This window comes from Micropterus salmoides, unplaced genomic scaffold (assembly GCF_014851395.1).
Source record: "Micropterus salmoides isolate LMB-PRFRI ecotype aquatic unplaced genomic scaffold, ASM1485139v1 Ms_hic_scaffold_3, whole genome shotgun sequence".
In the NCBI taxonomy this organism is placed as follows: Eukaryota; Metazoa; Chordata; class Actinopteri; order Centrarchiformes; family Centrarchidae; genus Micropterus; species Micropterus salmoides.
Window position 1 is genome coordinate 38,808,173 of NW_024042261.1, and position 23,208 is coordinate 38,831,380.

The 23,208-nt window shown below is 49.1% G+C and overlaps 1 protein-coding gene across 6 annotated transcripts in view; it reads right to left on the reverse strand.

Annotated features, from left to right (window-relative positions):
- Nucleotides 1-23,208, reverse strand: part of wdr62 (WD repeat domain 62) — a 32,350-nt gene that overhangs the window by 3,904 nt on the left and 5,238 nt on the right. For 3 of the 6 annotated variants that reach the window (XM_038693233.1, XM_038693229.1, XM_038693234.1), the window contains exons 7-30: nt 22,948-23,130; nt 22,653-22,813; nt 22,373-22,562; nt 22,097-22,228; nt 19,424-19,587; nt 19,228-19,319; nt 18,799-18,924; nt 16,331-16,401; nt 16,116-16,237; nt 15,940-16,015; nt 15,622-15,733; nt 15,329-15,392; nt 13,644-13,757; nt 13,404-13,501; nt 11,429-11,481; nt 11,159-11,339; nt 9,475-9,527; nt 9,140-9,391; nt 6,326-6,387; nt 6,087-6,244; nt 5,815-5,928; nt 1,783-1,894; nt 1,592-1,670; nt 1,136-1,199 (exon numbers count right to left, since the gene is read on the reverse strand). In XM_038693233.1, coding sequence (XP_038549161.1) covers nt 1,136-1,199; nt 1,592-1,670; nt 1,783-1,894; nt 5,815-5,928; nt 6,087-6,244; nt 6,326-6,387; nt 9,140-9,391; nt 9,475-9,527; nt 11,159-11,339; nt 11,429-11,481; nt 13,404-13,501; nt 13,644-13,757; nt 15,329-15,392; nt 15,622-15,733; nt 15,940-16,015; nt 16,116-16,237; nt 16,331-16,401; nt 18,799-18,924; nt 19,228-19,319; nt 19,424-19,587; nt 22,097-22,228; nt 22,373-22,562; nt 22,653-22,813; nt 22,948-23,130 — 2,833 coding nt within the window. The remainder of the gene's footprint in view (nt 1-1,135; nt 1,200-1,591; nt 1,671-1,782; nt 1,895-5,814; nt 5,929-6,086; nt 6,245-6,325; nt 6,388-9,139; nt 9,392-9,474; nt 9,528-11,158; nt 11,340-11,428; nt 11,482-13,403; nt 13,502-13,643; nt 13,758-15,328; nt 15,393-15,621; nt 15,734-15,939; nt 16,016-16,115; nt 16,238-16,330; nt 16,402-18,798; nt 18,925-19,227; nt 19,320-19,423; nt 19,588-22,096; nt 22,229-22,372; nt 22,563-22,652; nt 22,814-22,947; nt 23,131-23,208) is intronic. The other 3 variants (XM_038693230.1, XM_038693232.1, XM_038693231.1) reach the window with 3 other exon arrangements.

Genomic DNA, 23,208 nt, shown 5'->3' on the forward strand with positions numbered 1-23,208 from the left:
TATTGTCATGATGCAGAGTACGGAGACAGTCTAGTTCCAATTTCAGTTAGAGGGGAAGGGACACTGATCAAATAATTATTTAGCTTCTAAGTGAAGGATAAAATATTACGTTAGTATAATATATTAGAAAACAATCCAGTTCAGTAGAAATGCTTAAAACAAAGTAATGCCTCCTATCAGTGACATCAGAGTTCACTGCTGTGATGGAAAAACTGCTTAACTTCATTCACTGGCGCCTCACGCACATCTCCAATCTAAATACAAAAAAAATTAAAAACAAACTAAATAAAAACTGAACCCTGCTGAAACCACAAAGAAGCTGTGTGTTCAGAGTGACCAGTTTAGAGGAACTTCAGCAGTAAACTTGTAAACGTTATCTGATCTAAAAACGTGCTCAGAGTTTCCTGCTGAGTCACAACTGATGTGAAGCAGAAGTTAAACCAGTCCGGCTGCTCTGACCGCTTTCTCACCAGGCCTGGGCGGCATCACGCTGTTAGGGTAAACCAAGCCGGAACCTCCGGGGGTTTAAGTGCTTCAAACGACCAGCAGGGGGCGACTCCAGCGGCTGCAGTCTGTGAGAAAATGTTTCTACTTGTCAGCTGATTTATTCCCTCAGTAAACACTTTCCTGATGAGTTTCTGGTCTCAGTCTCTAGTTTCAAGTCTTCTTCAACACAGCATGATGTTCATTTAGTAAATTATGGTCCCGTTTAGAGGAACAGAGACCAGGAAGCAGGGGAGGCTTTAGGGCGGGGCTACATGGCGGCCTGTCAATCAGGATAGAGGCGACTCGTATCCGCTGCTCTGTGTACATTTAACCAGCGCCGCTGAAGAAGTTTATCGGGAGTCGGCTGCTCATTTTTCCGGTACGTACATTTTGTTTTAAGCCTGTTTGTTGCTAGCCAAAATTAGCATCCCAGCTAATATCACAACTAGCAGGAATAACAGATGCACCACGCTAACCAAGCTAGCTAGCGCCACCAAATATGGTCACGTCTGGTTGAAAAATATCAACATGGCAGCCTCCAAACTGCCCATCTCGAGGCTTCAAAACGGCAGTCCACAAACCAACGGACGACATCGCGGCGGCTGTTTCGCCTTCTCTGTGGTTGTAAAATCAGAAACAGGTGACTCACCTCCACCGTTGTTGTTCTCTTTCGACTCAGATGAGGTCACGTCGTTGCTCGACTCAGAGCTCACCTGAAAACAAACATTCAGTCGCTGATTGTCCCTGATGAAACCAAATGTCAAATGCACATGCGCGTGTTATCGGGTAAATCAGGACACGGTTTTTGTTTCGGTCAACAGATAATCAGTCACAATAAAAGCATCATTATTAAGTTGGCAGATTGTTGCTTCTGAGCAGACGGTTGTTCTTTACTCCAGCTCGTATCTGTGGTCAAGGACTGTGATGCTTTCTGCTATCGTGACATTCCTACCGCGCACGCTACGCTCACACATGACTTTTACCAACACATTATTGAGGGATGCTAAATCGCCAAAATCCCAGAAAATATGTAAAATATGTAGATGTGATTCTTTGTCGATGTCGCACAACCGTGTTTCAGAGCGTGTTTCAGGCGTGTTTGTACCGATGTGTTCCCGACGTTGCTCTCCTCTGAAATCCTGGTTGGGATCGAGACAGGAGGCGGAGCTCGGCTCGGCCACGCCCTAAAACACAGCAGGAGCCAAATGTAAGACAACGACCACCAGTTAAACTCTAAACTGAAAACTCATCAACCCTGCGGCCCAGAGAGTCCCTGAGGATTGTGGGTAGACTGACCTGATTCTTTCCTGGAATCGAGACAGGAAGCGGGTCGAGATGCTGAGCCGAGAGTTCAGGAAGGGTTTTTCCTCCGGAGGCTGCAGATTCCTCAGGTCTGTGTCAAACTTCTCTGAAATGACAAAGGTCAGAAACACCTCAGCGAACACGTGAGGAGACATGAGGAGGAGACAGCAGCGAGGAGACATGAGGAGGAGACAGCAGCGAGGAGACAGCAGCGAGGAGGCAGCAGGAGCGAGGAGACATGAGGAGGAGACATGAGGGAGGAGGCAGGAGCGAGGAGGCAGGAGCGAGGAGATATGAGGGAGGAGACATGAGGGAGGACACAGGAGCGAGAAGACAGCAGCGAGGAGACAGCAGCGAGGAGGCAGCAGGAGCGAGGAGACAGCAGCGAGGAGACATGAGGAGGCAGGAGCGAGGAGGCAGCAGCGAGGAGGCAGCAGCGAGGAGACATGAGGGAGGAGACATGAGGAGGAGACAGCAGCGAGGAGACATGAGGAGGAGGCAGGAGCGAGGAGGCAGCAGCGAGGAGACATGAGGAGGAGACATGAGGGAGGTGGCAGGAGCGAGGAGACAGCAGCGAGGAGACATGAGGGAGGAGACAGCAGCGAGGAGGCAGCAGGAGCGAGGAGACAGCAGCGAGGAGGCATGAGGAGGAGGCAGGAGCGAGGAGACAGCAGCGAGGAGGCAGGAGCGAGGAGACATGAGGAGGAGACAGGAGGGAGGAGACAGGAGGGAGGAGGCAGCAGGAGCGAGGAGACAGGAGCGAGGAGACATGAGGAGGAGGCAGGAGCGAGGAGACATGAGGAGGAGGCAGGAGCGAGGAGACATGAGGAGGAGACAGGAGGGAGGACACAGGAGCGAGAAGACAGCAGCGAGGAGACAGCAGCGAGGAGACATGAGGGAGGAGACAGGAGCGAGGAGACATGAGGAGGAGGCAGGAGCGAGGAGACATGAGGAGGAGGCAGGAGCGAGGAGACATGAGGAGGAGACAGGAGCGAGGACACAGGAGCGAGAAGACAGCAGCGAGGAGACAGCAGCGAGGAGGCAGCAGGAGCGAGGAGACATGAGGAGGAGGCAGCAGGAGCGAGGAGACAGGAGCGAGGAGACATGAGGAGGAGGCAGGAGCGAGGAGGCAGCAGCGAGGAGACATGAGGGAGGAGACATGAGGGAGGAGACAGCAGCGAGGAGACATGAGGAGGAGGCAGGAGCGAGGAGGCAGGAGCGAGGAGGCAGGAGCGAGGAGGCAGGAGCGAGGAGACATGAGGAGGAGACATGAGGGAGGAGACATGAGGGAGGAGGCAGGAGCGAGGAGGCATGAGGAGGAGGCAGCAGTGAGGAGGCAGGAGCGAGGAGGCAGGAGCGAGGAGGCAGGAGCGAGGAGACATGAGGGAGGAGGCAGGAGCGAGGAGGCAGGAGCGAGGAGGCAGGAGCGAGGAGACATGAGGGAGGAGACATGAGGGAGGAGGCAGGAGCGAGGAGGCAGGAGCGAGGAGGCATGAGGAGGAGGCAGCAGTGAGGAGGAGACAGCAGCGAGGAGGAGGCAGCGAGGAGACATGAGGAGGAGGCAGCAGCGAGGAGGCATGAGGAGGAGGCAGCAGTGAGGAGGAGGCAGCGAGGAGACATGAGGAGGAGACAGCAGCGAGGAGGCATGAGGAGGAGGCAGCAGTGAGGAGACATGAGGAGGAGGCAGCAGCGAGGAGGAGGCAGCGAGGAGGAGGCAGCGAGGAGACATGAGGAGGAGGCAGCAGCGAGGAGGCATGAGGAGGAGGCAGCAGCGAGGAGACATGAGGAGGAGGCAGCAGCGAGGAGGCAGCAGTGAGGAGGAGGCAGCGAGGAGACATGAGGAGAGGCAGCAGGAGGGAGGGCAGCAGCGAGGAGGCATGAGGAGGAGGCAGCAGTGAGGAGACATGAGGAGGAGACAGCAGTGAGGAGACATGAGGAGGAGACAGCAGTGAGGAGGAGGCAGCGAGGAGACATGAGCGAGGCGGCAGCAGCGAGGAGACATGAGGAGGAGACAGCAGCGAGGAGGCAGCAGCGAGGAGGAGACAGCAGCGAGGAGACATGAGGAGGAGACAGCAGCGAGGAGGAAGCAGCGAGGAGACATGAGGAGGAGGCAGCAGCGAGGAGGCATGAGGAGGAGGCAGCAGCGAGGAGACATGAGGAGGAGGCAGCAGCGAGGAGGCAGCAGTGAGGAGGAGGCAGCGAGGAGACATGAGGAGGAGGCAGCAGCGAGGAGGCATGAGGAGGAGGCAGCAGTGAGGAGACATGAGGAGGAGACAGCAGTGAGGAGGAGGCAGCGAGGAGACATGAGCGAGGCGGCAGCAGCGAGGAGACATGAGGAGGAGACAGCAGCGAGGAGGCAGCAGCGAGGAGGAGACAGCAGCGAGGAGACATGAGGAGGAGACAGCAGCGAGGAGGAAGCAGCGAGGAGACATGAGGAGGAGGCAGCAGCGAGGAGACATGAGGAGGAGACAGCAGTGAGGAGGAGGCAGCGAGGAGACATGAGCGAGGCGGCAGCAGCGAGGAGACATGAGGAGGAGACAGCAGTGAGGAGGAGGCAGCGAGGAGACATGAGCGAGGCGGCAGCAGCGAGGAGACATGAGGAGGAGACAGCAGCGAGGAGGCAGCAGCGAGGAGGAGACAGCAGCGAGGAGACATGAGGAGGAGACAGCAGCGAGGAGACATGAGGAGGAGACAGCAGCGAGGAGACATGAGGAGGAGGCAGCAGCGAGGAGACATGAGGAGGAGACAGCAGCGAGGAGACATGAGGAGGAGACAGCAGCGAGGAGGCATGAGGAGGAGACAGCAGCGAGGAGACATGAGGAGGAGGAAGCAGCGAGGAGACATGAGGAGGAGGCAGCAGCGAGGAGACATGAGGAGGAGGAAGCAGTGAGGAGGAGACAGCAGCGAGGAGACATGAGGAGGAGGAAGCAGTGAGGAGGAGACAGCAGCGAGGAGACATGAGAAGGAGGCAGCAGCGAGGAGACATGAGGAGGAGGAAGCAGCGAGGAGACATGAGGAGGAGACAGCAGCGAGGAGGCATGAGGAGGAGACAGCAGCGAGGAGGCATGAGGAGGAGACAGCAGCGAGGAGACATGAGGAGGAGATATGAGGAGGAGACAGCAGCGAGGAGACATGAGGAGGAGACAGCAGCGAGGAGGCATGAGGAGGAGACAGCAGCGAGGAGGCATGAGGAGGAGGCAGCAGCGAGGAGACATGAGGAGGAGGCAGCAGTGAGGAGGAGGCAGCAGCGAGGAGGAGGCAGCGAGGAGACATGAGGAGGAGACAGCAGCGAGGAGGCATGAGGAGGAGGCAGCGAGGAGACATGAGGAGGAGGCAGCAGCGAGGAGACATGAGGAGGAGGCAGCAGCGAGGAGACATGAGGAGGAGGCAGCAGCGAGGAGACATGAGGAGGAGGCAGCAGCGAGGAGACATGAGGAGGAGGCAGCAGCGAGGAGGAGGCAGCGAGGAGACATGAGGAGGAGGCAGCAGCGAGGAGGAGGCAGCGAGGAGACATGAGGAGGAGGCAGCAGCGAGGAGACAGGAGGAGCGAGGAGGCAGCAGCGAGGAGACAGCAGTGAGGAGGAGACAGCAGTGAGGAGGAGACATGAGGAGGAGACAGCAGCGAGGAGACATGAGGAGGAGACATGAGGAGGAGGCAGCAGCGAGGAGGAGGCAGCAGCGAGGAGCCATGAGGAGGAGACAGCAGCGAGGAGACATGAGGAGGAGACATGAGGAGGAGGCAGCAGCGAGGAGACATGAGGAGGAGACAGCAGCGAGGAGACATGAGGAGGAGACATGAGGAGGAGGCAGCAGCGAGGAGGAGGCAGCAGCGAGGAGCCATGAGGAGGAGACAGCAGCGAGGAGACATGAGGAGGAGACAGCAGTGAGGAGGAGGCAGCAGCGAGGAGCCATGAGGAGGAGACAGCAGCGAGGTGACATGAGGAGGAGACATGAGGAGGAGGCAGCAGCGAGGAGGCAGCAGCGAGGAGGCAGCAGCGAGGAGGCAGCGTGAACATGTGTTGGTACCGTCGTTCAGGCTGGAGGCCAGCGTATCGAAGTGGTTCTTCAGAGAGTTTCTGTCCTCGTCGTCCTCGAGACACAAACTGCCCACAGAGCTGCCCTGACTGAGAGAGTCTGTGTCTGATGGAGGAGAGATGGCGTCACACATGCTGATAACGAGCACTTTGCATAGTGAAACACACACAGTAGGAACAACTCAAACGTGAACACAGCTTCTCGGGATCAATAAAGTTTCCTAATCTGAATCTGATATGTGTGGATATAAACTGGTCTCTGACCGGCGTCGTGCTGCTGCTCCAGACTTCCCGCCAAGTCTTCGCAGTAGGCGGAGTCCGGACTCAGCTGAGTGCTCCACACCGGCTCTGCTCCCTGACCTTTGACCTCGAGCTGGCTCAGAGACCGCCGGGGTTCCGCCACAGCCTCAACATCGAACTCCCTGCAAACGCACGGAAACAAATGCGATTCAGCTGCGTCTCACAGGAAGTGTGAGAATATATTCGCGCGTGCCGACCCTCACCTGTCCGTGGTCGCGTTGTTAGTGTTGTAGGTGCTCCCGTCCTCACCTGGATCCTGCAGCACCTGAACATCACACACAGTCGGAGACAGTCATGCATCCGTTCACATGCACTTCTCCTCCCATGAAAACATTCATTCTCCCCAGTTCATTTCTTCTACATATTGTTAAACAGAACGTACAGCAGCTCCTCCTTGTAGACATTAGATTAATTAAACAACAGCGTTTCCTGTGGGTCACATAGACGATATGTTTTAGTCATCGTGGCAGATTATAACTACTGCATGACAAAATATATATATATAATTATTTGCCCCTGTTTATCATCATTATAGCAATGACATTAGATTTGATATATGGGTCATTTTTATACCTTCTGTTTTTCTGGCCCCCACAGTACACTGTTTACTTTAATGTTCATTAGTTAAGATATTTTAAACATTTTTCTGCAGTTTTATTTGACTCTTATTCATCAAAACCTTGATATATTTTGTTGTACTGTTGCTCAAAGTACTATTTATATCTATATCGGTCGGGCTCTAGAGAACAGTACCCATCAACACTACAGACGCTCTGCATTAAATACAAGTTCTTTACGAATTAAATCATTTTAGTAGCAACAGGTGGCGGCTGTACAAGCGGACCGTTTAGCCCCAACGCTGTTGTTCATTTGTCATTTTGTGTGCTTCTACTACGATAACAGCTCTCTGTGAGCCGGTTTTGTTCCACTCTCTGCACATGCAGCATTTCAGAGTGTTTTGTGTGGCTACGTAGTTAAACTGTTAACTTTTCTGTGTATTTTAAAAGGTGTTTTATTTTGAAAATCGTGCTACATCACAGTTTTGATGGTGTCTCAAGTTGAAATGCTCCATGACATGTTTTTTGTTTGCAAACGAAATCGAAACAGTCGCAGATTAACTTTATGTCCACAGACTAATCGTTGCAGTTGCATTTCAAATGAGCTGCTCCTGGACAGAGATGTGGCTAACGATGGCAGAAGGTCGGTAAATAGTGGAGGGTTAGTAAATGATCGTAACTCTCTGTAGTTTACAGGCTCCTGCACTCTGCATGTTGAAGCGTCCGAACGCTGTGACACGTAGCGTCTAAAGCACATTAAGTTAATTTACGATACAGACAGAAGACAAGCTTACAAATTCTTGTAATTAACCTTTAAAGGTTCGGTGTGTAATATTTCTGAGGCTCTATTGATAGAAATGTCAAAGTGTTAGTTATTGAGAACCATTTTATTGGGTTCAAAAATAAGGTTGACGCCAGAGCTCAGAATTTCTGTGGGCGGTGCCCAGATTGAAGTTAAAACTTGTGTTAAATATTTAGGCTGTGATTTACATTGTTCTTTGAGTGGAGAAAGTATGGGTGAAAAAGTGTTAATAAAGAAACTTTAAAAATGTTAGCAAATGCTTTAATTTAGCCACACTTCAATTATGCCTGTACTGCATGGAACAGCAGCACCACCAAGAGGATAAAAGTTCAACTTCAAACGGCACAGAATAAATTAGTCAGGTTGATTTTAAACCTCAATAAAAAAGGACTCACGCCATGAATGAGCCAAGGTGTTTTAAAGATTATTTTAAGCTTATTAGGAACTCTCACAGCTACTCAACTAGAGGCAGCGCCACAGATTAGTACCTTGTAGATTTAATGGAGATAAGAAGTTAATAATGATTACAATAAACCATCATAAGGTAGATTATAATGCACCTGAATATCTTTTACTACACCTGGAACAACATTAAATCTGATGAAAAGAAACTGATATACAACAGTTATTGCACAATCTTTCAAAACTATAGCAGGCGAATGTTTTGGCCATATTTACTGTTTATATGTTCACTTTTATTGGGAGTTTTCTTCAAAACATTATTTCTCTCCACACAACCACGTTGCAGATAACATAAAGCTTCCAAAACATTGAAATATTGATAAAAACAGTCAATATTCAGGCCGCAGCTTGAGAACAGAACATCCTCGGCCAAATAGATTGATATCCTGCACGTCCGTGTAGCTCCTGCGCCAGACGATCTTTGTTGACGCAAACAACCGCTGTTTTTGGACAGAAAACAGCTAGAACAGCGAAAACCAATTACCTGCCCGATGTCGATCCGTTACCAAGAGGTTCAGTAAACACCATTTTTTAAATACATCTACCTAAAGAACCCTCATTTCTTGACTGGCCACTCTCTGCGGTCTCAGAAGAGACACCTTTTGTGCTGTTGTCAGCCACCGTAGCTGTCCTACGCTCTTTGAAAGGTGAGGGGGCAGTGGGAGACTGGACAGATGGTTGCAATTCACAATCCTCACCACTAGATGCCACAAGATCTCACACACTGAACCTTTAAATTAAATAGCTGAGACCTCTGAAACACTTTTCTGTTCATCAAGACCACACCCACACTTCTATGTTTTCATTTTAAAACAGAGATTTAACTGTGACGGCGGGAAACAGACCGGGAGTCGCCGCAAAGTAAATAAGGCGACATGCACAGTGTGCAAGTGTTATTTACACCAGTACAAATATTCTAATAAAAAAGACCAAAACTAAAACTCTGTCAGCAGCATCGTGTTTCTGTAGATAAGAGCCGATCAGGAAGCCAAACGTGAGCGTCTACGTCTTTGTTTTCACCTGCCAGCACTAACACGCTACCCCGGAGTTTAAAACCAAAACGGGGTCAACAGCGTTTTCAAACTTCAACGTTTGAGGTATTTGGATTCACCGTTTTAGTCTGGACGGCAGGAAACGACGCAGTGTGGATGGAGCCTCAGTTTAACTTTCAGTTTGTGTCATGTCACTGAGCTCACCTCCTTCTTCTCCTCCTCCTCTCCATCTTCATCCTCGTCGTCCTCCTCCTCCTCCCCTCCCAGCAGACTCTCCAGACTCTGAGGGTGGAAGTCTTCGTCCTCTTCCTCCTCCTCCTCCTCCTGGCTCTTGGTGGGACTCGGGGAGCTGATGGCGCAGATGCTCAGAGGGTTCGGCTGCTCCGCCCACCGACTTCGTACCTGACGAGGCTCGGTGTCTGATTGGACGCCAGAGGAGGCTCCGCCCTGACCCTGCTGAACACACCAACACGCTGGAGGAAAATTCATCTGTGAAGTGATCAGTAATGAAGTGAATTCAACAGCAGACATGAACTGACCAGTTTTCTGAACCACATGGGCAGTTTTCCGTTGGTCTGAAGCAGCGGAGCATCTGAAACAACAAGATTCAAACACAGTTTTTTGTGGAGTTAGTTTCTGTATCTGAGTTGAGGGTAGAGGCACAGGTGGAAATCAGAGGGTGGGTAAGTCCCCATATTAAAGCAGACCTATTATACTGCTTTTCCAGTCCTATATTGTAGTTCTGTGACTCCTGTAGTTCAAAAAAATAATTCTCTGTCTTATACTGGTTCTTCATGTAGGCCTTCATTTCAGCCTCTGTCTGAAACAAGCTGTAGATGCTCCTGTCTCTTTAAGGCCCCCCCTCTCAAAGCCCACTGTCTTCTGATTGGCCAAGACCTGAAGCATGTTACCAGGCTGTTGTTGTTGCTGGGCGGAACAGGCAGACTGAGCGTTGCTGTGCTGTTGCTATGGGAGCACATGACCATATATGGAACAGCGGCTCCGTCTGGGTATTACGGAGCCGTTGGTAGAAAAAGCAGTTGAAAATGTTCAGAACAGGAGGAAATCTGAGGTTTATGCTCACAGGGATTTCTTTTAAATACTTTAACCTCATTTTTAGAAGCTTTGGCCACGTTTAACATGAACATCCAACATTATAACATTGTAGATAAGTCATAAAATGTGGAAAAGCATAACAGGTCTCCTTTAAGGCGACCTGGTAACATCGCGGTCTCCATGCTGCACTAATACAAGGGTGATTTATTTCCCACAATACAAACAGCTTGTAAAGTGAAATTGAGTTTGTAACAGTAACGGTTCTTAGATGCTTCGCGATGCGGACGTGTAAGATTCTGACTCGATTAACAAATGTCAAAAAAAACACAAACAATTTCTTTGTAATTAAGTTGATTTTTTAAGTGTTAATTGATAACGTAATGTTGCGCGAGCTGACATCTCCCCTGCACAGCACGTTTTATAGCTGTTATGTAACGTTGGCTAAATTAGTAACGAAGTAATACTGAGTATTACACCGAGTGGCACTCTGACAGCTCTCCGTGTGTTGCTATGTTTGTGCATGTGTGTGTCTTTCCGACCTGTGTGTAAACATAATAACAGAGTGAAAACATTGAGTTTCCCCTCGTGGGATTAAATAAAGTATATCTTAATCTTACTGAAGTAAATTAGCACGCGAACTAGTCCTTTTAAGCTAATTAGGAGATGTTTCTTTTGGATGTGCAAATGAAATGCTTAGTAATTATCCAGAGATCCTGTGTAGAAAAAAAAACGATGGATGTCGATGCATCGATAATCGTTTATAAAAATGGTAAACAGAAATAAACTATATTCAATGGATCAGTGCTGAGGATGATTTAGAGTTTGAACGTCTGATAGCTGCTCTGCAGCTGAAACTACTGTATCTCTTCCCAGAAGGCAGCAGGGTGAACAGGCTGCGGCTGGGTTAGTAGTAAGGCTCGCCTCTATGTACACATATCCTGTACATATATACACACAAGTTCATTTATGGCTGCATTATTTGTTTCCATCAAAAACTGCTCGAGAATTTTTACATTTATTGTCCCCCCCGACTGTTAGATGAACTTTCCGCCCGTGGATAGAGGGTGTTGGTTCCTGCGTTCTGTGTGTTTTTTTGAGCTGGATGAACAAAACTGTCTCGCCTTCCTCCCTGAGGTGATCTGACCCGACCCCAGTCCGCCTCCTCACCGTGAGCAGAGTCCAGTCTGGCTGGAGTCCCGAGGTCAGCCTCCTCCTCCTGAGTGTTGGTGGGACTCGGGGAGATGATGGAGGAGATGCTCAGAGGGTTCGGCTGCTCCGCCCACCGACTTCGTACCTGACGAGGCTCGGCGTCTGATTGGACGCCAGAGGAGGCTCCGCCCTGACCCTGCTGAACACACAAACAGAAACACACTGGAGGAAAATCCATCTGTAAAGTGATCAGTAATGAAGTGAATTCAACAGCAGACATAAACTGACCAGTTTTCTGAACCACATGGGCAGTTTTCCGTTGGTCTGAAGCAGCGGAGCGTCTGAAACAACAACAACAACAAGACTGAAACTGTATTCAGGTGGAGGAACATTAAAGATCCGCTGTACCTCTGTAGTCCACAGGGAAAAAAGAAAGCTCAGAGCAACACTGGAGGCATCGATCAATCATTATAGATTGAAACAGCAGATTTTGGCCGGAGACCTGTTGTCTCTTCTTGTTTCAAGCTCTCTAATACAGGGATCAAACTTTCTATTTCGATCCATTATCCACTGAGTATGCAAAGGAAACACGGTTAATTAATCGTAAAGGATCCGCTACACCGAGTGTTTCCGTTGCACAAAACGAAAACACGAGCGGCGCACCGGTGCACAGTGTTGTGCTGACCAGACTCTACTGCGCACTGGCTAAACCAAGGGGACCAAACTGTGAAGCTTCTTGGGCTGCAGCTAACGATGACTTTTCAAAGCTTCTATAGATTATTTTAATGATTCATCGATGGGTCGTTTAAGAAGTACTTTTGCTTGGCGACGGCGACACTTTAAGCTGGTGCACCGCTCGTGTAACTTTGTTTTTTTAATATTATAGAAATATAATTGTTCATGTAATTAAATATAAAAAAAATTTACTTAAGTCATTACTAGTGTTGTGAAATTAATTAATGCATAATAATCGTGACACCGTGATTATTTCTCTGACAATAATCGTACCAACAAAATCTGTAATCGTTGCATCCCTACTGGAAACCAGCAAGTTTTTTGGATCCACAACCTACCGAGCAGAACATAAACGTAAATACGACGTCTTGTTTTCCAGCAGTCGCCGGCCTTTCATGCAGCCGTGTGCGTTAGCTGCTCGACAGTCACTTTTTGTGACCAATCAGGGACATTAAAGGTTTGAGGCACTACAGCAAACTTTAGAAATGTTTAGAAATAAAAAAAATCAGAGACTATAAGTAGAACATTTTTCCCACAAAGATTAAACTCCTGTTATTATATTATAGGCTAATAATGGTAGCCTGTAATATATTCTGAAATTATAACGAATAAACAAACATTAGCACGAATCCAACCTTAACCACAGTGGTGTAGGCTAATGTCAGAAAATGGGTTTATTAGTGAAACAGCTCTAAACGTGTAATATGTAAATATATAATTATACTAACATTATACTTTCTATTTAATGTTATAATATTTATTAATACACTCATTTATACCTTTACTCCTTCAGATTGTGGATATATTTTGTTTATCAAAAGGTCAGAAATAACAAGAAAATGGAAACATAAGTTGACTCATTGCCTTTACTGAACGCGTACCGATCATGTTTACTGTCGGGCGAAGTCACCCCCCAAAGAGCCAGGAAAAACCCTGCGTTTATTAACTTTTGAAAACCGAATGGGTTCCCAACGATTATATATTCAAGTCCGGCCCTAAAAACACACAGGCGTCACTCTGATAAACAGTTCAGTCAGTCACATAGAGTCAATAACACTGTGACACCAAAACATCCACTTACCTGCAAATTTACATCTTTAAAAAAAATAATAAATCTGTTTATTGTTATTTACTATTTTGGCACAATTGAGCCCGTTGACAACTATTTCTCACCGATTTCGCTCGTTCCTTACTTTTCCTCCCAATGGCCTGTATTCAACCTACCTCATCGGACAATAAAAATCATTATACTATATCTTAAAGACTCGTGGCGTAAAAAGGCGAGCAGCCCAGGAGATTTGAGAGGATATTGATCGGCTTCCTGCTTGGCAGGCATAGTAGTCCGACTCCTACCTGTCTGAAATTTAGATTCCTAGGACAGACTCACCCCCTGATTTACTAAGACCGGCGTAAACCAGGTAGATTTCAAAATACAGAGTAGCTCATTTAAAACAAGAAACAAAGACAGACCGCGTTCTCTGGTGTGCGAGGCGAGCAGATTAAAACTGGGCGATAGCGTCCTCCTCACCATGAGCGGAGTCCGGTCTGTCTGGGGTCCTGAGGTCCGCCTCCTCTTCGTCCATCTGAGGCAGCTGAGAGGAGGGTACGGTGATGAAGGTCTCCCTCCTGAAACAACAACATGACGGTTTCAGTTTGACCACAGAAACAAACCTCAGCAGAACAACTGATCCAGCACGCATGCTTTCAGTAAAAAGCTCTCGTCCTATCAGAACACCTTCCTCCCGCAGCTCTTCAACATGTAACTCACCGGATGTTTTGCTGTTTGCGGCTGCAGGTTTCAGGTGCGGTGGGCCGTTTGAGGCCACGCCTCTTCCTCATGGTGCTGGTCATCTGAGAGTCCAGCCTCCACACAAACACACAACTACACACACAAAATTAAAAACATCAAATGATGAAATTAATTTTAAACCCGTCTCCCGCGAAAACACTCTGGTCTCGCCCGTCTCCCGCGACAACACTCGGGTCTCGCCGTCTCCCGCGACAACACTCGGGTCTCGCCGTCTCCCGCGACAACACTCGGGTCTCGCCGTCTCCCCCACCCGTCTCCCGCGACACCAGTCGAGTCTCGCGTCTCCCGCGACACCACTCGGGTCTCGCCCGTCTCCCCCACCCGTCTCCCGCGACACCAGTCGAGTCTCGCGTCTCCCGCGACAACACTCGGGTCTCGCCGTCTCCCCCACCCGTCTCCCGCGACACCAGTCGAGTCTACCCGTCTCTCGCGACACCACTCGGGTCTCGCCCGTCTCCCCACCCGACACCAGTCGAGTCTCGCCCGTCTCCCGCGACACCACTCGGGTCTACCCATCGTCCCCACCCGTCTCCCGCGACACCACTCGGGTCTCGCCCGTCTCCCCACCCGACACCAGTCGAGTCTCGCCCGTCTCCCGCGACACCACTCGGGTCTACCCATCGTCCCCACCCGTCTCCCGCGACACCACTCGGGTCTACCCATCGTCCCCACCCGTCTCCCGCGACACCACTCGGGTCTCGCCCGTCTCCCCACCCGACACCAGTCGAGTCTACCCGTCTCCCGCGACACCACTCGGGTCTCGCCCGTCTCCCCACCCGACACCAGTCGAGTCTACCCGTCTCCCGCGACACCAGTCGGGTCTCGCCGTCTCCCGCGACACCACTCGGGTCTACCCGTCTCCCGCAACACCAGTCGGGTCTACCCGTCGTCCCCACCCGTCTCTCGCGACACCACTCGGGTCTCGCCCGTCTCCCCCACCCGACACCAGTCGAGTCTACCCGTCTCCCGCGACACCAGTCGGGTCTCGCCGTCTCCCGCGACACCACTCGGGTCTACCCGTCTCCCGCAACACCAGTCGAGTCTCGCGTCGTCCCCACCCGTCTCTCGCGACACCACTCGGGTCTCGCCCGTCTCCCCCACCCGTCTCCCGCGACACCAGTCGGGTCTCGCCGTCTCCCGCGACACCAGTCGGGTCTACCCGTCGTCCCCACCCGTCTCTCACGACACCACTCGGGTCTCGCCCGTCTCCCCACCCGACACCAGTCGAGTCTTGCCCGTCGTCCCCACCCGGGTCTCACTTGTCTCCCGCGACACCACTTGGGTCTCGCCGTCTCCCCCGACACCACTCGGGTCTCGCCGTCTCCCCCACCCGTCTCCCGCGACACCACTCGAGTCTACCCGTCTCCCGCGACACCACTCGGGTCTCGCCCGTCTCCCGCCCGTCTCCCGCGACACCACTCGGGTCTCGCCCGTCTCCCCCACCCGTCTCCCGCGACACCACTCGAGTCTACCCGTCTCCCGCGACACCACTCGAGTCTACCCGTCTCCCGCGACACCACTCGGGTCTCGCCCGTCTCCCCCACCCGTCTCCCGCGACACCACTCGGGTCTCGCCCGTCTCCCCCACCCGTCTCCCGCGACACCACTCGAGTCTCGCCGTCTCCCGCCATCACTAAAGTTTACCTGTCTCCTGATACAGTGATGAGATGTCTGCAGTCCTGACTGAACCTCATACAGGTGACGATCTCTGAGAAAACAAACAGGTAAACTGAACATCTGAACATCTTAACTACGTCTAAAAAGGTCCAGAATTATAAACCTCTCAGTTTGAACCTCTTAATCAAAGACAGATCCTGGGTAAAAAAACAAACCACCAAGCAACACTTTCTTCACTCAGGTCATTTTCAACACAAAGTCAAGAGGAGAATCTTTCGACTACAAACTAAAAACTAACAAACATGAAGGGATTTACTCACCAGAGTGTCCAAACAGGGTGGCGACACACTCTCCTGACTCGTAGTCAAAGACGGTGATGTTTTTATCAGAGCAGCTGGTGGCGAAGAACGACCCCGATGGATCCATCTGAACCTGCAGACAACACCAAATATCAGCCAGCCAATCACATCGCAGAATAAGTACTTCAGTCAATATGTAGCTACCAAGTACCAAACTACCCATCAATAATGTGATATAACAAACCCACTGAGCCGAGCTACAACAGCTGTTCACAAGAAGAAGAGCGGTGGATAGAAAGTTTACTCTGACGTAACAATAATCAATTCTCCCGTCCTTACCTTCAGCAGAGCTCCTTCATCACTGGACGAGCCTTTCAAACACTTTTTCAGCTTACCAGTTTCCACGTTGTACACCCTAAAAAAAATAAAAGAAAATAACCAACACTCGCGTTAGAGTCATTGATCAGCTGATCATTACGAGTTATAAGGCCATCTTTTATCTTTTTCTTTCTGACCTGATGTTTCGGTCCTGACAGGCGATGGCGACGTGCGTCCTCGATGAATCCAGGTCCATGTCGTACAGCGTGGTCTTCTCCACCACGTGGTGACTCCTGGAGAACGACAAACCCATCGGCATCTGGACCACAAGAAACGGGATCGGGATTTAAGGACACTGGGACGGTTTATTTTATCAGTGGGTTACCTGAATAAATCTAATTTTCAGACTGACCCGTTCTGCTGTCTGGAAGTAGATGCTTTTGTCGGCCCCGCAGCTCACCATTCGGACCTCAGGACTCTCACCTGGAACACAGGTAACACCGTTTGTCGGTACAACATTTCAGCGCACTGGTGAAACGGCGGCCATGACTGCGGGGATTAGGATAATACCCTCATTAACAAGAACTGCATACAAGTGAAAGTAGCCTAAACACACTTGTAAGCAGAAAGCGGTGTATTAAAGATTGCAGTCTGGTGGTAGAAAGAACGCCTGAACCCGACCAACATGTCCTCTGTGGTGGGCTTGATTTATACTCCTGGGTAGGGTCTATGTGCGGAGCTACGGCGTAGGCTACTGTCGTGCTGTTGCCGTGGCGACATAAGTTTGGTTTTACGGTGGACGGACGGTAACATCACGGAGTTGTTGTTTTCTTTAGCTTGAATAATCAACACGTCGTGTTCACAGCGTAAGCGCCGTGTGCGACAGTAATAAATGTCCGTGCGAAACACTGTGCTGTATAGTTTAAACGAAACATCGATGCAAAGAATGTGTGTCGTTTCAGCCCTAGTAGCCTCTGCGTAGCCCCGTGCCTTCGCCGTCGATTCGACGCAGAAGTATAAATTACACTTAAGTCCAACTCAAGGTCCACTAACAGCTGGCAGTCAAATCATACATCTGTTGGGGCGGCAGTAGCTCAGTCCGTAAGGATTAGGCTTCAAATTCAGCTCGGACCAGAGTTGCGGAGCGTAGACTGGTGGCTGGAGGGGAGTCAGTTCACCTCCTGGGTACTGACGCAGGAGGCCTTGAGGAAGCCCCTGAACCCCCAACTGCTTGGGGCGCCGCACCGAGTGGCAGCCCCCCTAACTCTGACATCTTTCCGTGTGTTGCTATGGGTCCTGTTTGTGCATGTGTGTGCGTAAATACTAACAACAACAGAGTGAAAACATTGAATTTCCCCTCACGGGATTAATAAAGTTTAATAAATAAAACTTTTAGTTAGGTTTGGTTTTTCTTTATTTTATGAGAAGGCTTATAGTTTGGGTATTTTATGAATTTTTATACATTTTAATTGTCTATTTTATTGTATTTATTATTAGTTTTATAATAGTGTATTTTATTTTATGTTGTTTTTTAATGTGTGTATCTAAAGTGCACTGGGAACACACAGCTGGTGATTTTACACTTTAAATAAATTTGACTATATAAATAAAACTTTTATACAACACACCGTTAGTTTTCATTTATATACACCGTAAAACTTTTAATAATAGCCCTGGCTTTTATTTTCTAAAATCACTGAATTGAAACTGCCTATATTTGGGACAGACCTTTAATTCCTTTTGAACGGACATATTGATCATACCTTTAAACATTAATATTTTTATTAACGATCTAAGCAGTTTTGAAGCAGTTTAGATGCAGCTAAAGCGGCGGCCCGGCGGGGTTTAAGAGGTTTTATACATCCAGAGAACTTCTATAAAAACCTGACCAGGCTTTTAACGGGGACCTGCGTTTATTTGTCAAAATGTGTTCCCACAGCAGGCCAGGAAACGGGGCAGGAGGCTGTTTGGGACTCTGCTATTAATTAAAGTTTTCCAGTACGTACATATAAGGAGCCCAACGCTGGATAGATGCAGTTAAACTAATGTGGCAGCAACGAATATTAGATTTACACTGCACCAAAGTTATTCTATCTTTAAACTCTACAGAGATATCAGAGCCAAACAGCTGCTGAAATAAGACTTTTCTCCACAGGGCGCTGATTGAAAGCTCATCTTAGGATCCTCACATCTCCCAACGTCGGAGCAAATTTCCAAACAGGCGTCATCTGGATAAACTGACCACGTATTCAAAATATAAACGTTTACTTTCTCTTCTGGAAAATGTAAAAACTTTGTTTAGAGATACAGAAACAGCTGCGAGTCTGACTCAAATTCTCCCTCCCCCTCAAAAATAGAGAAGAAGAACGACCTAAAGCGTAGAGAAGGACACAAAGTCCTGGAAACCCTGATCACAACAACATCCAGTCGGTCTCGCTTACATAAAGAGAGAGAAGCAACTGAGGCTGCAGAAATCCACAGGAGGGGAGTTTGGGCCGACATTCCCGCAGAGTTCCTGTTCTGAAGCCAAAGGCTGGGTCACAGCGAATACTTGAACCTTTTCTGAAGATTTTAAACGCAGGACTTTTACTTGTAATTAGGGGTGTCACTGAAAACAAACTCCTGCTACAGTAACAGGAGCGCTGCACAGACATTCAGCTCTTAAGTGCTGCAAACTGCATCGTCACCTTTGGAGATTTCCAGTTGATTAAACTGTGAAACATCTGCCTGAATTAGCTCTCCAACAGAACCGGGAGAAATCCTGGCTTTGACATGGAGCTGTTGAGGGAAACAGCCGTGACTCTATTCTGAACTAAGAAACCAAACCAGCACTGCAGGCGTCTCCAGAGGGAATCCTGTCAACCATGAATCTGACTTTACCTGTGAACTTGACGGCAGTGATGGAGGCAGAGTGGTCGTTCAGAGTCTGTTCCAGACTGTAGTTCTGCTCCAGGTTGAAGATGTGGATTAGTCGATCCCTGCTGGCCGACGCCAACAGCTTCACACCTGAAACAACAACAAAAACAAAGTCATTATTCAGGTGTCACATCTGCAGCGACAAACAAATGCTGTGACTGTGAGGAGGATAAAGAGCACGAGGACGTTCCTAAATGTCACATTTTACTTTGAATGATTGAATAAGTAATGTTGCTTCTGTTTTGGTTAACCAATCATTTGTTAACATGTGGTATCGGCTGCAGCAGTACAGTCAGGCCACTCCAAATCTACTTAATGCTCATCTGAGCTCGTTCACGGCGTCTGATTTACAAGACTGCCGTCGTGGCTTTGACCCGTGACCCCAGGTCTTACCTGTGGATATGGGGGAGAACTCCAGACACAACACCTCCGAGTCATGAGCCTCAATCTTCACCAGCTCATCCAGAAACTCTAAACCAAAGATTCTGCACACACAGAAACAGAAACGAGGAAAGCGATTAAACTCGAGTTGTACGTGAACACAGCGCAAGGTTCAGAAAGTCCAAACGTGCATGTCCACGTCTCTTACCGCAGGTTTCCACAGCGGTCTCCTGCTGCCAGGTGTTGTCCATCAGGACTGATACCCAGCACTCTGATCCCAGCCTTCCCATCAGCCCCTGCGGCCTCCCCCCTCTCCCCCTCTGCCTGCAGGTGCTCAGTGTTCTCCCCCACATACAAAATCCTCAGCAGGTCCTGAAAAAAAAAAAACAGGACGTGGTTTATGACAACAGACCTGAACTCCAACACCAGCCGCGATTCGTCGACATACGTGGATGATACGGCCAGATATGTTATCACGATAAAAAGTTCCACATATGCACGAGGAAAATTAAGTAAACGCTTTTTTCAGTCCTTTTTCCTCAATAAAAAAAAACATCTTAATAAAAAAAATGAAGCCCTAACTCTGTATGATTCAAGTGAATAAAGCCAAACATTTATAGAACATTTGTTATTGAAAAAAAATTGATTTTGATAATTAGTGTTATCGTTTTATTGTCCAGCAATAAATACTGGGATTCCCCGGACAAGATGCAGCTACCAGACCTCTAAAGTTTGGTAGTATTTTAGACTCAACGACGCTCTGCTCCGTGAGCTTCACTACAGCACAGCTGCTGTCCACAGATGAGTGAAGCGAAAATATCCGTTGCCTGCCAACCAATGTGCAAGTGACACGCTGTTACTTTGAGTTTGTTACTTTTTGCGTTACCAAAATGCTGGATGGTTGTTGTGCCCCTAATTGAAGAGGAGACTAGCCTGAGCTGTGTGAGGCGAGGGACTCCTCACAAGGTAAAAACAAAAATACCACAATAAACGCTGGAACACCAGCATGCAGGCTGTGGCTTTTCTCCAGACATGTGCAGGCTCTGTTACTTCGATCATCTCAGAGGCAGATCATCACCGGCGCCGTACCTTTCATTCAGCGCACATATTGGCTCAATACTCCCGGAAAAAGGCAGAGTGACAGCGGCTATAGACAGACAGGGAGAACAGACAGAGCTGGAAACTCAGGGAAACTCCCACTGCAACGTTCCAGTAATAGTTTTATCAGCTGCAGGTTGAACTAATCCGTGCTCGTTACATGAGCACGGTACATTTACTGCATTTAGCTGACGTGCTACATCGTTAGCTCACCTGCTCTTTTCAGTAACCATCTTTACTATCTGTGAATCTGGCTCAGCACTGTCAGCACAGCTACATGTACTGCATGATAACTGAAAGGTCAGTGAGCTGGACTGAATATTAGAACGAGATTGTGTCACACTTTATAATAAGACCGCAGTAAGTAACTTTACTGTAACTAGTGATAGTGGATGGCTCTCTGTTGTATATTATGTGGGTCACGTTAGTTACAGCGACGGAGAGGTGGAGCAGCTGTGTACCTGAGTATTTGTAAAACCACAATAAACAAACTGAACGTTATGAAGCAAACAGCGGCAGGTCGAGCTGCTGTAGCGTTAGCTGGCTGCATCGCTATAGGCTAACGTTACTAAACAAATCGCTCCACATTTGCTTTTCACCGTTACATCCTTTCAGGCTAAATCAACAGTGGTACACAGGATAGTAACACTGGTGGTGTTAGTTGGTGAAGTAATGTGGAAAGCGATACCTGCTCAGCGTTAGACGATGAGCTAACGTGACTTTCTCTGTGTTTCTGCAGCTTTACTAATGCTCACTTTGTTCTAACTGGACATCATCTGAACCTTTATTGTAGTTTTGGATCCTTACGTGGAGCCTGTGTTTTGCTGGGAGCCGGTTGTTTTATGGTGTTAGTGGACTGCATGTCGTGAGCTGCCGTGTTGTCGCTGTTGTCTGAGAGGCTCTGGAGCGCACAGGGCTGAATCCCACCCGGAGACCCCACATTAAAAGCAGAATAGTGGCTGATGGAAGCAACGGAGGAAACAGGCGTGTGCTTCATTTCTAAGTGAGTTTCAAGTTTTTTTTACATATAGTCCCTTTAACGGTAGAAATGCGGCAGCAGGTTCTGTAACGTTATATGGATCAGATGTGCCCGACACTCGCAGTTTGTGTTCAGATCTTTCTTTTTCTTAAGTTGAAATGTGATCCAAATAAAATTTGACTGCTTTTCCGGCGTCTCTACGGGGGAGATGATGGTCTGTTCTTTTGCCCTCCAGGTGACCGCGCATGTCTCGTGACTGAAAACTATGAATAGCTGTCTGCATTCATGTGTTAGCAAACATTTAATTTCAAGCAGAAATTAAAAAAAAAAAACGTATAACTTATAGTGTGTTCTTACAGCAGGTACAGCGATTCTGACTGTTGGGTCGAGCGTTATCTTTCAGAGAAGTCCAAAAACATTTACTTAAAATGGTTAAACAACTGCATTCAATTTACTTACTTTATATCCTATAGGACAGGAATTGTAGCTGAATTTTACAGGAACGGTAGGAGGTTAACTTCCACATTCACACACCGCAAATGTTCTGGATTGTGCGCTTACCTTCTTCCTGTCTGTCTAATCTTACAGTTTGCGCTTGGTTTGTAAATTCTGACGCTCTGCTGCGATTTGTCCTTATTTGCGATTGGTCATCTGCTGCAAACGTGTGAGCGGGCTCGTGGCTGAGTCGACCGCTGATCGATCGTTAGTGAAGCCGGATAACGGACACATATTCTGGGTATGTTGAACTTGATTCGAAGTACAGACCCCCGGTACGTGTGTCTACCCGTCTGTTGTTGGTCTTACGTTGCTGTAGAGGTTTCTGTGCCCGGTGGGGGGGTCCGTGTGCCACAGTCTGATGGTGTTATCTGACGAACAGGTGAGGAAGGAGGACGGCGGCAGACAAGCCTGAGACGCATCTGACAGCTCCGGGTACACCTGAGGAGAAAAATACACCTGCGCTCGTACCAGTATCTACCAACAATGTCTTCACGTGTTACAGTTAGACCGGCCAACGTCTAACTTCTGGCGGTGCTGGAAGTATTTCAAGTAGTACTGGAAGTATTCCTGGTGTGGACTTACTTCGACGCTCCACACACAGCTGCTGTGGTACAGCGCAGAGTACAGCTTCCCCACGTTCCTCACGTCTTTCACGTCCCACACATACACACTGTGGTCGTTGTACACACAGGTCAGGAGTCTGGCAGCGGGGTCAAAGGTCAGGGCCAGCGTGTCGGGGTACTGAGCACCTGGATTGGCAGGTGACAGGCTGCTGCAGGAAACAGATGCACGGTTAGTAATCAGAGTGTTTACCGGGTGTTTTCTCAGCTTCACCTTCCCAGTGTGTTTGCGGTATTTGTACCCGTGCTGTACGCTCTGCGTGAGGTCGACGCCCAGTCGGTGTGGTCGCTGCAGCGTGGTGATGTACTGCAGGTTGGATGGACTGAACACTCTGACGACGCCGTCGGCACAACCACAGAAGATAAAGTCTGCGCTGACCGCCAGAGAGCTCGCCGACGACGTCTGTCAACAACAAGATTACTTTACTTGTTTATTTACAGATCGACATATTGTAAAAACAAGGAGCTCTTATTTTGAAAATCAACGTGCAGGTGTTTCTTTCTGAACAGGTGGGATGTCCCGTGTTCCTCCCTGACCTTGAGGTTGACCCAGGCCTCCAGCTGTCGGCTGCTGTTGAACAGACACAGCAGGCCTGAGCTGGTGATGCAGTAGGTGCTGGACGCCATGGGGCCACGCCCACACGCAACCCCGCTGAACACATTGTTCTTGTGGTCGCCTAGCAAGCCCGACCGACCAATCAGAGGCACCGTGCTGTTCACCTGGATACAGGGAGAATATAAAACAACCCGTCAGTTCGAGACTACTACAAAACGAGCTGTGATTGGCTGATTGGAGGT